General features: G+C 52.7%; 2 protein-coding genes across 2 annotated transcripts in view; both read left to right on the plus strand.

Moving 5' to 3' along the window:
- Positions 1 to 1,904: 1,904 nt before the first annotated feature.
- Positions 1,905 to 3,229, plus strand: TNNI2 (troponin I2, fast skeletal type). The gene is made up of 4 exons (XM_009949587.2): positions 1,905 to 2,027; positions 2,441 to 2,530; positions 2,670 to 2,846; positions 3,131 to 3,229. The coding sequence occupies exons 1-4, from the start codon at positions 1,905 to 1,907 to the stop codon at positions 3,227 to 3,229; spliced, it is 489 nt and encodes a 162-aa protein (XP_009947889.2).
- Positions 3,230 to 4,158: 929 nt separating this feature from the next.
- Positions 4,159 to 13,344, plus strand: part of LSP1 (lymphocyte specific protein 1) — a 51,437-nt gene continuing 42,251 nt past the window's right edge. The window contains exon 1 of the mRNA XM_086472126.1: positions 4,159 to 4,265. Coding sequence (XP_086328252.1) covers positions 4,186 to 4,265 — 80 coding nt within the window. The 5' untranslated portion in view covers positions 4,159 to 4,185. The remainder of the gene's footprint in view (positions 4,266 to 13,344) is intronic.

Here is a 13,344-nt window from a genome sequence, read left to right on the forward strand (position 1 = left end):
TAGCATCCTTACCCACACCTAGCCCCTCGTTTTCTGCTCACCGAGCACTGCCAAATTGCTTCTCAAAGGCAATCCAGGGAGACCTGGATCCAAGGGAGTGTGAGCAGGGTGAAGATTGCATCCTTGCAAGTTCTCCCTGCCTTCTGGTAGAGCCGGAGCAGGGCTGAGCTTGAAGCCTGAGGATGGCTGTGGAAACGCAGGGGAAGGTGTGGGAGGGTTGTGTCTGTCTTTGTCACTTCTCTTAGCAAGTTGCTCCGTCCTTCATCTCTGCTTGGCATCTCCCATGTGTCCAAAATGCCACAAGCTCAAGCTTGTCCTCACTGAGAGAAGAGAGCGTTTCAGGGACACATAGAAACTCCACAACACGGTGCTGATGTCCAACAGGTTCTTTTATTCTCCATCAAAACTAGTACCCACAGAAACGGCCGGGAGGGCACTCTTTGCTGAGGTACAGATTTTCAGACGGAGAATAAGCCCTGGGCTAACAGTGCTCAAGGGATCTGCTATGTGGTGGCCCATGCCTGGATTATACAAGCAAAATCCTGCCAGTAAATGGTGCGCTGCATCCCTGAGCTGGATGCCTTTTCTCTGCAGAGCTCTCCAGCCCTGTCAGGAGGGCCTTAGCACCATTTGCATATGCAAAACATGTCAGATTTTCTTACATTTAGCTCTGCAGATCCTTATCCACTTCCTCCCCTACGCAGCACAGACTCACACCCAAATGTTGCTTTCTACTCCCCCACCACAGCATATCAGATGGCAGGGTCCATTTCCCCCGCGCCAGCCACACTCAGCCTTGCTTGGTCTTCTGGGCGAAATGCTGAGGAAACAGCTACAACGCAGCAGCACATCAGCGTTGTGGCTTCTTTTATAAATAGGAGACTTGTTGCTGCTGTTCCAGCACACCATAGGTACAGAAGAGCAGGCTGGGTCTTCCAGGCTCCCCAAATTATTGCTCACCTGGCATGCCAGGAAAGAGGGAGCTGGCTTGCATCTTGCAGCCACAGCCTTGTGACCCTCCACCTCTCCTGGCCAGAGCAGCCTCCAGGCCTGCAGACCCAACTGTGATGAACCCTCTGCAGTGTCATCTGCACTGGGTCTTTTCAGCTCCAAGAAATAACGGGGCCTTCATGTTATCGCCATGTCCTTCTTGCCAGGCGTGCCATGGGCCACTCAGAAAGACATCCCACGGCTGCCGAGTGCTCAGGGGCATCAGGGGCCGGTAGCTTGAGTGCAAAGCAAAACACATGTCTGAGTGAAGAGGAAATTGGAGAAAAGGCTCTAAGTCCTAAGAAGCCAAGTTCAAAGTTATATTTTATATGCGTACCTTCAAGTTTGTCACCCCCATTATCTTTTCCTGAGGCACTTGGTAGGTTGTAGCGACCTGAGGTTGGCAAAGCTGGGTTCGGCAGGGAGCCTTTTCTTTGAGTGCCACTGGTTTGGGGACAAATTGTGTGTCAAGCCGTCCATCCTGGCTAGAGCCAGATCCCTAGCAGGACTGCAGGGCCTTGTTGGACTGTGGGGTTGCACGGGGCAGTGGAACAGAAAGGGGAGTAGGCACCAAATAACTTGCTTTTCTCTTGTTCCTCTCACTTGCAGAAAAAAAGGAGGGCAGCCACTGCCCGTCGGCAGCACCTCAAGGTATGTGACACTGCTGGGGCCGGGCGAGGTGTGTCTTGACCATCCTACCTCCCACCCTGAGCCAGCCAGCTCTCAATACTCTCCCTCCTGGAAAAGGCCATTGGGTCCCCACCAGTATCCCTTGCTTGGAGATGCTAGTGTTGATGGGGAGCTCCCCAAACTGCTGCTCCATCAGGGCTCTCCCTCCCTTGCTGACCCCTCCCTGCCCCCCACGCTTGCCGCCACCCCGTGCTGACCATCCTCCTGCTGCCTTCCAGAGTGCTATGCTCCAGCTTGCTGCCACTGAAATAGAAAAAGAAGCAGCTGCTAAAGAAGTGGAAAAGCAAAACTATCTGGCAGAGCATTGTCCTCCTCTGTCGCTCCCAGGATCCATGCAGGAACTCCAGGTAAGTACTTCAACCCTTTCACTGTGCTGGGGCAGAAAGGATTTGACTCCATCAGTCAGCCCAGTGGATCTAGACTGGCCTTCATATATTGACTCCCTTCGTACCTGTGGGTGCCCTGGAGCTGGCTGGATGTGGAACTAGCTTGAGAGGCAGCTGGGATCTCTCAATAAAAAAAAAAAAAAAAAAGGTCTGGCTGGCAGGAAAGCTGCATTTCTAGCAATGTGTCGAGGCAGTATTTGCATGAAGCCAGTAGCACGGAGACCATGAGCTGGCCTGCAAGCCACCCTTTGCCATCTGGTTTTAACTTCATCTGGTCTTCTGGACTGAGGTCTTTCAGAGCCAGAGCAGTCAGGAGAGAGGAATCACATGTGTGGGTCCTAGCAGTCAACATCCCTCTCTGCTTTTCCTCCCAGGACCTGTGCAAAAAGCTTCATGCCAAGATAGAGTCAGTGGATGAGGAGAGGTATGACACAGAGGTGAAGCTACAGAAGACTAACAAGGAGGTGAGTTTCCTCCAGAGCCGTCCTTCAGGGGAGTCTCCAGCCCATCCTTTGTGCCTCCCCATGCCGCTTGGGTCCACCTCAGGAAACCCACACCCTGCTCTCTCTCTGCCCCACCTCATTTCATCCCGTCCCCCCGCAGCTGGAAGACTTGAGCCAGAAGCTCTTTGATCTGCGGGGCAAGTTCAAGAGGCCGCCTCTGCGCAGGGTGCGCATGTCCGCTGATGCGATGCTGCGGGCCCTGCTGGGCTCCAAGCACAAGGTCTGCATGGACCTCCGAGCCAATCTGAAGCAAGTCAAGAAGGAGGACACTGAGAAGGTATTCCTTCCCTCTCCCCTGTGCCCCCATTCTTCGGAGCTCGTGCCTCCCTGTGTTATAGACAGGGTTGAGCGTGAGCCTTTCTCCATAATGTTCTTCCTGCTCGATGTTTTCTCCTCTGGCACCCATGATAGCACAGCCCCAAAAGATGTACAGCATGGGTGGAATTGGGTTCCTCTAGTTGTCACAGGGTTTTCCGTGGGTGGACCGGTGAAGAGCCCTGCCTGAGTGGGTTCTCACCCTGGGGGGCACTGCTCACACCCACGCACCCATCCCTCCCCCAGGAGAAGGACCTCCGTGATGTTGGTGACTGGAGGAAGAACATCGAGGAGAAGTCTGGCATGGAGGGCAGGAAGAAGATGTTCGAGGCTGGCGAGTCCTAAGCACCCACCTCTCCACACCTCTCCTCCGCTCCCTCCTGTCCCCGCCACCCCTCCCCCGGGCTGAAGGGCACTGACCGGGTGCCTTTTCTCTCTGGTTTTGCGAAGAGCTGTGTCCTGGCAGCAGCGGTGTAAATAAAGCTTTGGTGGGAGAGCTGGATGTTGCCTGACCCATCCCATGGTGCCAGCAGGGTCTGCCCCTGCTGTGGGAGTACTGGTGAGGATGGGGAGGCTTTGGTGGGGGCCATGCCGTGGGAATGGGGGACTTCTCTGTTATTGTTCGCCCTCTGAAGCTGGGGATGCTCATTGCCCTCCTTGCAGGGAGGAGAGGGTGAGGCTGTCCCACCATGCTGTGCTGGCATCCTCCCGCCGGGCTGTACCACCAGCTCCTGACCACGTCCTTCACCAGTAGTGAAGAGACAAGGAGGTAAGAGTGCAAGCCCCAGGAGGGGCTGCAGAACTTCCACCCACGGTGGCAACAGCAGGAAGCCGTGGGGAAGGAGCAGAGCTGGGAAGGGAGGTGAGGAGTGACGGCTGCAGGGCAGAAGCAGACCCTTTACCTCCAGTGGACTTTGAGAGGTGTGAAATCAGGACAGCCTCGGCAGCTCGGGCGGCAGCACCCTGGTACCGGTGCGCTGTAGGGTGCTGCAATTTAGAGATGCTGCTGCCATGAAGGGGATGTCCATGCGCCCCGTTTTCCCTGTGGGTTAGCCCAGCGCTTCCTGATTTTGAGCTGCTGGCAGAAGGCAAAACCTTAAAATAGTCCCAACGGTTTTTTTAAAAAAAAAAACCCAACAACAAAAAAACCCCAAATTTGCCTTCCCCCTGCCCCTCTCCCATCCCCCCCAAGCCTCAGCCCATGAAGTTTCCGGCACAGCTCACTTCTGCTGAGCGCAGGAAAAGCGAAACAGCGACGGCACCCTTGTGCTGTCTGCAGGGCCACCGCGCCAGCCGGGGAGATGTCAGACTCAGAGGGGTGCCAGAAGGGCGCCGAAGGAGTGAACCAAATGGGAGATGAATCCCCTGAGGAGAGCGAGAGGTGAGGCCCGGGGACCCCGTACCCCAACACTACAGCTGCCTTCCAGTCCTGGGAAACTGGGAGGCTGGGAAACAGAGGGGGTGATGGTGGGAAAGGAGGATGCGCAGCCAAAATGATGATGACCCATGAGGCTGAAATGGGTCAGATGCTCTGGCAGGCTTTTGACAAGCTGCTCCAGCAATGGAGAGACTTAGACTTCCTAAAGGTCTCCTCTCCTTTAAACTTCAAGGGAGGGAGTTGATCAAGCGGGGAACCACATCTTCAGCAGCAAAGTTCAGTGAGGGGTCTGGCGACCTGGACCTGCTCCACAGCTGCAATCAGCCGCATCTTTAAGACCAGTGGGTGGAAATCAGCTGCCTCCTCTCCTTGCAGCAACTACTGAGCACACCTGGTTTCTTGCGTGTCCCCTATGTCTCTAACCATATTAACCTGGCAATGTTTCAGGCTGGTTGCTGTAAGGTTAGGCATCTCCCTGTGCCTCTGCTCTGCTTTGTTGCTTTACCAGTAGAGACTGTAAAATGTGGGGTCTGTTCACTCCAACGCAGACGGCTTTCCATGGGGGTTAACAGACAGATCAGTAGCAGAGACCACATCTATCTGTGGTCAAGGCAGACAGAGATAACCTCAGCCGAGGTGTATTACCCAGAAGTACTCAGATATGGACTGGATTCAGGCTGAGCATCCAGGGAGCTTGGGGGGTTGCCTGATTTTTCGCCTCCAGCTTCAAAGCTTGCATTAGCATTTCTCCCCAAGGCTTCTGAAAGCCAGAGCTGTTAATGTCGATAGGAAAAAAGCCCCCTTGAGTGACAATGAGAGGAGAAAGGTGTGTCGTCTCCTGCCACTAATGGTTGCAGTAAGTGTTTTGGCTGACACCTGACAGCAATTAGCCTTGGCTGAAGACTTGACTGGAAGCTTCAAAAGGTACTGGAAGGCTCCATGCATGACTCTCTGCTGAAACAAAGGGGAAGCCTTGGCTGCTGGGGGAGCGTGGGGGTTTCTCAGCATGGGATTCCCAGCATTGTTCCCTCCTGGCTGTGCCTCTGTCACAGGCTCAGCTCACCTTGCAGGAGCAAGGAGGAGATGCTGGGGGTGGCCCAAGCCGCTTGAGACTTCCAGGTCCCCTCTTGCTGTAGCAGACGCCGGTATGTCGGCGCAGGCAGGGCCAGCGGTGAGGGCTGCTGCTGAGGCAGGGCCAGCTTGTTCCTTCCCTTCGCTGCTTCCTGCCGGAGTTTCAGCTAAATAAGAGGCTGTCTGGAGGGGTCTGTTCTGTAGCACTCCCACTCTTACAGCCTTTAGAAACATGTTTAAAAACTGTGTCTGTGAATACTGACGGCAGGGTGGCACATCCCTTCCTCTCTAGCTGCAACTTAGAATTTTAATGAAATATGAAACTAAAGTAACAAGCAAAAATAACTCCTTTTTTTGTTTTTAAAATATGGAGAATTACTTTCCCTCATAATTTGTGTAATAGTTTCATGTGCAGCTCAAAACTTCTCCTGCTTTAGCTTGTGCTACATAAACACTTGCTAGGCTTCAGTGATTTCCACTCCCAAAATGGAGGAAGTAAGTATTGACTTGCTGTTTGGGGCAACTTTTTCTCATCCTGAAGCTAGCTTAGTTCTCTGATCTTCTCTCCTTGAGGACAAAGCTCTTTTCAAGCTGACCGGTATATGGATGTAGTCAGGACAATGCTCCTAAGACAGCTTAAAGCGTGCTGGAGGGGTGAGCAGTGAGATTTGTGGTGGAGCTGCCAGGAGAGTAAATCTGAAGGTTCTCTGGTGTAAATGCACAGTGACAATATACGGGGTGGGTTTGCTTATACAATGAACCTTGTGTATTTAACTGTGCCCAGTGCATATAGAAGAGAAGCTTGCATTAGAAAATGTCCTAGAAATCCTAATTTGGACACAGTTTACTCTGTTTCCCCATATGAATGGGGACATGTTGTCAAAGTCTTGCTGACACCAGTGTACTGCCACCTAAACCAAACTGGTGCTATGCTCTTTTCCGTGAACTGGAATTGCTATAAAGGAAACCACTGTGGTGTGAGCCTGATGGGAAGCCTTCCCAAAAGAAGGGAGAAACTGGGGGGGTTCTGGGGAGGCAGTTGCTTGGGTTGTCCTGCCCTAATGGGACAACATGGTGCAGGATGAAGGAGCCAGACCTCCTGCCTTGATGGTGGGAGGTTTGGAACCCAAGGTGTAGGGGAAGCCTGCCTCACACCAGGGCTAGAGAACCCAATATGTATTGGGTGTGTTACTCAGAGCACTCTTTATAAAGCTCTGGAGGCTTCAGGTAGTCCCTGACCTTAGTTGCATCACCTGTGGCTGCACACATCCCTGTGGCTGCACACATCCCTGTGGCTGCACACATCCCTGTGGCTTGGGCTGTCCTTTGCAGGATATTTGCACCTGAGTGGCAGCAGGGCTCATGAGGCAGGTTTCTCTTGTCTATGGGGTCTGAGATGAGAGACTGGCTTCTCCCAAACTCACCCTTCTGGGACTTCCCACCCCGTGAGCTGCAGGGAGCCCTTGGCAGCCCATGTATGGTCACCATGTGGGGAGAGGCTCTGCCGCGCTAGCAAGCTCTGGGCTTTTCTTTGCCATGTCTATCCCCGGCTGTCTCGAATTCTCCAGATCCTCAGAGGAGTCTCGAGGGTCCTTGCTAGGATGACTGCTGTTGCTAAGTATACCCATGGTTGGAAGGAGGTTGTCTGGGAAAACTGATATGCAGAGAGTCTTTGGACCCCTTGGCACACCAGATTCCTTGGGGGAGGGATGGAGGGATGGCTGATCCCTGCTCAGGAGTAACTGGTCACAGTTTGACCCAGCTGGGCTCATCAAAGTGGAAAAATAGTAGGGAAATGAGCAGGGGAGGGCCAGATGGATAATTTAATGAAGCTGGGCAATACTTGAGTGTTTCTAAATTGGATATAGGTGCTCTGGCAATGGCATTAGGGATAAAGAACTGTCTCTAATTATAGGGAGGTATTAGGTGCATTCACTGCCCCTTTCTCCTTGCAAAAAACACCCAACCAAAAACTGGCTTGCTTTGCCTTGCCTCTGAGCTTATTGGGCAATGTAAAGCTATGGGTTTGGAAGTGTGAGTGTTAAAGTAGGGGATTGCCCAGCAGCCTTTATTTGAATTTTACTTTTTTTTAAACCACAGAAGACTCTCTGCTGGCTGGAGGGCTGGCTGTTTTAAAACTCTTGGGGTGAAGTCTGACTCTGAAGCTTGTGGGAACCCCTTGCTCCTGGATTTTGGAGACACTTGGCTGAGGGAAAGGCTGGGCTGGCTGTCCCGGAGACCGTCCCGGGGCTGCTAGGAGGAGGTTTTGCCAGGCCAGCATTGCTGGGGTGGGGTGAAAAAGCACTTCTGCTGGCTGAGGTGGTACTGGGGCTCCTGCTTTTCTGGAGGAAGGAGGGTAGAGGCACAGCCCAGCCTGCGCCCCAGGGGCACGCAGTCCCTCTGGCTGTGGGGGGCCCAGGCATCTCCTGGCTGCACCCCACGAGGGGGCGAGCTCTGCTTGGCCTGATTTGTCCAACAGCACCAATAAATCTGCAGCAATGAGGAAAGCAGAGATGTCCAGGCAAAGTTTTGGGGCATGGCAGGACTCTACTGATTGCACGGAGCAAGCAGGCATCCCCCAGGGTGGAAATGTCCCCAGGGGAGAGCTGTGGTCAGGGGATACGATGGCACTTTGGGGCAGCTCAGGGTCTGTTTGCAGCCCTGCTGCCCACGTGGGTTAAGCTGCGTGGGCTTTCCCAGGTTTGCTGCAGCTGCAACGGGACAAGTTCTGCTCCATGCGCATGGCTGAATTCAGCCTAGTGACATGAGAGGTGTGTGGAGGGCTGTTTTAGGAAGGTGGGAGGAAAAAGGGGTTTTCTTCCACCCGCCCCGATCTGGGCATCCTCCCCACACACGTGGGTTTTGTATAGTGTGCCGCTTCAGAGGGTTTCAGGCCTTTCCCAAAATCTGAAAGTCCTTTTCCTAGCAGTAACAGGAAGGGTAGAAAATATCACAGCTGGCTCTGTGGCAGTGAGGTGGTTAACCTCGGCATGCCTTGGGGATCCCGGGCCCCTCTGCTCTGACACAGAATCACAGAACATTAGGGGTTGGAAGGGACCTCAAAAGATCATCTAGTCCAACCTCCCCTGCCAGAGGAGGACCACCTAGAGTAGGTCACACAGGAATGCGCCCAGGTGGGTTTTGAATGTCTCCAGAGAAGGAGACTCCACAACATCTCTGGGCAGCCTGTTCCAGTGCTCTGTCACCCTCACAGTGAAGAAGTTTTCCTTGTGTTCATGTGGAACCTTCTTGCTCCAGCTTGCAGCAGTTGCCCCTTGTCCTGTCATTGGCCATCACCGCTAACCCGTGCTCTGCCTGCATCCCCTCTTCCCACCCATCACCCCCATGACCCATGCACCTGGCTATGGGGTCTGTGCAGTGTCTGAACAGACTCCTTGCTGCCTCAGTGCTCCTCCAGAGCTGGGCTTGCTCCCAGCTAAGCACTCCTCCAGCCTGACTGCTGCCTCGGTCTGGACACTGACTTGCATCTGGGCAGACCGCCTGGCCAGGAGGTGCCCTGAGGCCTCATCAGCGCTGCGTTTTCACCGAGAACAGCTTTTTCTTTGGGAGGGGTGGGAGTCCTGGCCTGAAGAAAGTTGTTGCCCAGGCTCCAGGGGGGATTGGTGGCTGCCAGCTTCTTGGGACTGTAATCTGGCTCCAACTGACACTGCAAAACTGCTGTGGTCCTCAGGGGCTCAGAGAAACACAGCAAGGATTTGCTGCTCTCACTTCATCCTCCACGTGCAGCCCTCCTGGTGCTATCTGGCTATGTGGACCAGTCTGGGAAGGAGTGCCCACCCTCCGGGTGCAGGCAAGGGAGGCTTTGCTCTGCCCAAGGCAACACCCAGCCTGTGCAGCAGCTTTGACCTCCTGTAGCTGCAGTTCCCATTCTCTTAATACGAATCCAACAAGCTTCTCATCAGGCTGAGTCTTTGGGCTCGCTGCAGAGGTACTATGGCATCCTTTGAAGTCAAATGCATGGGGAATGGGTTGTCCGGGGGTGGTTCTGTTCTCCTTAAGCCCTTCATAATGAGAAACCTTGAGGGTGCACATCAGTGAAAGGAAGACTCAGGGGCCTCTTTACCAAGGTTGTGCTCTGGATCGTGGTCATCTAGTATATATGTGTCAAAGATATGTCCTAGGAGGTGCTTCACATGCTGGGAAGGCAGCTGTCCTGCGTGGCGTGCCTGCTGTATGATTGGTTCTAGAGCAGCATCTACAGTGCCCAACCAAGGTCAGGGTGTCATTGTGGTGGTTGCTCTGTGGCTATCCCAATGGCCTACTGCCTCAGGGCAGAGGGCAGGTTATCTCCACTGCAAGGCCAACAGCTGAGGTTGAGATGTTTAGGAAGAGGAGGAGATGCCCTAACTGTAGGATTCATCCACTGTGGACTGGGTACTCAGAAGAGGTGGTTTCCTATTGGACTCATGTGACATCTGCCAGGCCTTGGCAGGTGTCTCAGGTAACCCAAAGCATCCTCAGTGGCACTTGACAGCTATATTTAGGCACCTGAACTGCTCCCTGATTTCCCAGTATCACCTGGGAAGCACAGGCCACTGCTGAGATTTGAGCCGAGCTCTCCTGAGGCTTGACCAAGTATCTCGCAGTCCTCAGCCTGTCTGGGTGCTCTGCAGAGGCTCAGTCATGAATGGGTTAACCAGCCCTGCTTGGAGCCCGTGTGTGTTTTCCTTGCCAGTGTATGCTCCTAACACACACCAGATGTGTGAGGCAGCCGCTGGAGTGTCTTAATCCCAGGTTTCAGCACTCGGAGCTCTCTTTCTCACAGGCAGGTCTGCAGCGGCGTTCTGGGCGCTCCACTGCTGCTGGTACAACGCCTGAGCAGGGCGCACCCATCCTCTGCAGAATTTGCAGCAGAGCAGGATAAAATACCTTCTGTTATTTGCTGCTTTAAACAAGTCACTCCTGGGATGGGTTGCTGGGGCTGGCAGCAGAGCTGATGCTGATAGCTCCATCTTGAGTCATACGGGGTGAGTGTTAAACCCAGGAACTACTTGGGTTCAACCTATCTCGGAAGAGTAGTGGTGGTTCATACCAGCCTAGTGTGTCTGATAACTGTCCAGGGAATACACGGGTAAAGAGGAATATACGTGAGCAAACTCAGCTGGATTTATTAATGAATGGAAATGGCAGTCGGTGGCCTTCTATTATTAGCTTGATTGGTGACTTGCCCTCAGTAATCTAAAAACTTGGAGCCACCTGGGAACAACTGGTCTGAGATGTATAAGACTCAGTTTATTTGGAGCTCAGTTTATTTGGATTTCTCTTGCTATTGCACAGGGGTGTAGGCCCAAATGCTTTTTCTAGTGTACATTAGCACCATCCCACCGTCTGCCATAAAGCTGTGCTGGTTTGCATCGGCTGGAGGTCTTTGGTTCTTTTGCTTACACACTCGTTTTGAAAATAGATCCTTTGCTGGGGATTAATTCTGCATTACCAAGAAGCCTCTCTCTCAGCTCTAGGTATCCATTGCTTGCTGCAGCTGAACACGCACTGTGTGCAATGACTTTTATCGAGCCCTTGCCAGACAGTTTGGAAAATATGATCTTGTCTTCTGTGCTTGTGCATGCATGTGCTTTTCTGATGCAAAAGCAGTTTCCTTTCCAGTGAAAGCTGGCTCCGGAGCCATTAGCATTGACAAACCCTGAACTATTGACAGACCCTAAACTATCAGCCATTTGGGAGGGGCAAAGTTCTCCCCCAATAAAATTGATGGCAATAATTATTTCCTCTTAAAGTAAGTGCCTCCTTGCAGTCGTCACAGCGTCGTGTAACAGGAGATGACAACAGTGTGTCTGAGCTGAGTTGCCTTCAAGGACAAACTCATGTGATATGCCGGCTGTGCACCCCTGCTCTGGTGGGCCTTCTCCTTCCTTGAGGTGGCATTTGTGTCTGCTGCTGCTTTTCCACTGCAATTTCCACCCTCCTGTATACAGCCTCACCTGCCCCTGGTGCAGAAAGGCTCATCGGCACCATGGCTTTTCACTGGGCCTCACTTAGGAGCATTAATGACTATCCTCCCCCTTGATGGACGCACATGTTGGTCTTCAGGCTTTCTGGATGTATGAGGATAATTTTGCCCAGCTTGGTGAGAGAGGTATGGGTGGATATTAGCAAGATGAGATACCTTTCCAAGGTATCCAAGGTGCAGCTGGAAGTGAGGGTATAGCTTGAAAGCAGGAACTGTCAGATGATGCTTGAGGGTTTCTTCGTATCCGTTAGTCTACCTTGACCCAGCTGGAGTAAGCAGCCCAGCAGCGCGAGGCAGGGATTAATGGTCGCTAAAACTGCTTGTGTTGCACAACACAGTGCTACATCAGAGCCTCGAGCCAGCTGCAGATGAGCTAATAAGTTTATATCGGGCAGAAGCTGTATTTCACTTCTTGAAAGCTGTGGTGTGCTGGTCAGCTGAGTAGCACGGCTTGGGCACAGGGCTGCACTCATGCAGTGCTACTATCCTACAAGCCTATCAACAAAAGGTGCTGCTTGGCTTGGGGCGATGCTTTAACACATCACACAGATGCCACTTGGTGAAAGAAGGCGATGTCTCTCGTACAGGTTGCGCCCCTCTTAATCTACCCACGGGAGATATCTGAAGGTGTCTTCAGCTGCCCAGTGTCCAGTGAACCCACCTAGACAAACCAAAGGCCACTCCATTTATTTTAACTGGACGTTCAGAGTTCAGATTCACTCAGCAGCTCTCCAAACCTCGGTGAGCAAAGACTAGTGACAAGGCAATGTGACGCTGTATAAAAAGGCCTTTTTTAGACGTTTTCTACAGTGTCTGCCGGCACTACCTTTTAGCAGCAGTTGCCTATGGCTTATTCATCCCTGCTGGAGTCCTTTGTCCTGCTTCGTAGCCCTGTGGTGGAGAGGCATCCTGAAGAGATGGAGCGGGTCTCCTCAGGGCCAATGCTTCTCCTCTTGTCCTGTAATGAACCTTCTTCGTGGGCTGGCTGTGTCTTATCTGCAGCCATTGTTTTGTCTTCCTGTCTCTTTCCCAATGGTTTTGTTGATTTAACCTAATATATAGATACAGTGCACACTGCAGGAACCATGCTGGCTCAACGTGCTGGACCAGCTGCATTCCTCAAGGGCTTGGCTGAGTCACTTGGCCTTGGCCCTGGTCTGGAAAACCCGGATGGCAGCTCACCACAGCGGCTTAGGTGGTATCTCTCCCTGTTTGCACAGCACCTAGCGCAACAGGGTCTCTGATCTCCTTTAACCATGCTGGGCTGCCTGGATAATGCTTACACCACCTCTCTTTGCTTTCCTTCTCCCACTACTTTAAATCCAGCTTTCAGATGTTCCTTTTGGTTCCTTCTCCCTTGATTCCCTCATCCTTTGTCCTCATTCATATCACCTTTGGAGAAAAAGCATCTTCTCTTACAAGGCTTGTAAGCTTGCACCTTCCACTCTCACTGTGAGATGAAGCAAACTCTTGGGATTTTAGGTTTATGGATGTACTCACGGAGTGCTCCACAGGGCGGGTCCCTCCTCCATTCTTTGCTAGGGTGAGGGGTAGTGGTGGGGTAGAGGAAGAGGGATGTTACTTCTAGACCCAGCTTCCTCTCCATCTCATTTCTGCCTCTTTGGATGTCATAGGAAGAAAGTCATCATTGATCCCAAGCCAAATACTTCAGGCTTAGCATGACACAATGTTTGTTGACTCTTTGGACCCAGCCCACAATTAAACATGTTCTTCGTGGTGCTCCCCTGAGCGCGTGGGCCAGGCAAAAGCTCTGAGCCAAGACAGCTCTCGCCTACAGCACCCCCTCCCTGAACACCCGTGAGGGTCACATGTTGGCTTGGGAACGTCTCCTCCTGACTCATGGGCAGAGGAAGGATCGCTGCGGAGTATCATTGGGACTGGACTCCTGCCCCTGCACCCTGAGCTGCTTGCACAGATGAGACGCCCTGCCCTCCTGGCAGCACACTTCTGGAGCTTGTAATGAGCTGGTCTGGTGTGAAGGAGACAAGGTGCTGCTTTTGG

This window comes from Leptosomus discolor, chromosome 12 (assembly GCF_034619465.1).
Source record: "Leptosomus discolor isolate bLepDis1 chromosome 12, bLepDis1.hap2, whole genome shotgun sequence".
In the NCBI taxonomy this organism is placed as follows: domain Eukaryota; kingdom Metazoa; phylum Chordata; class Aves; order Leptosomiformes; family Leptosomidae; genus Leptosomus; species Leptosomus discolor.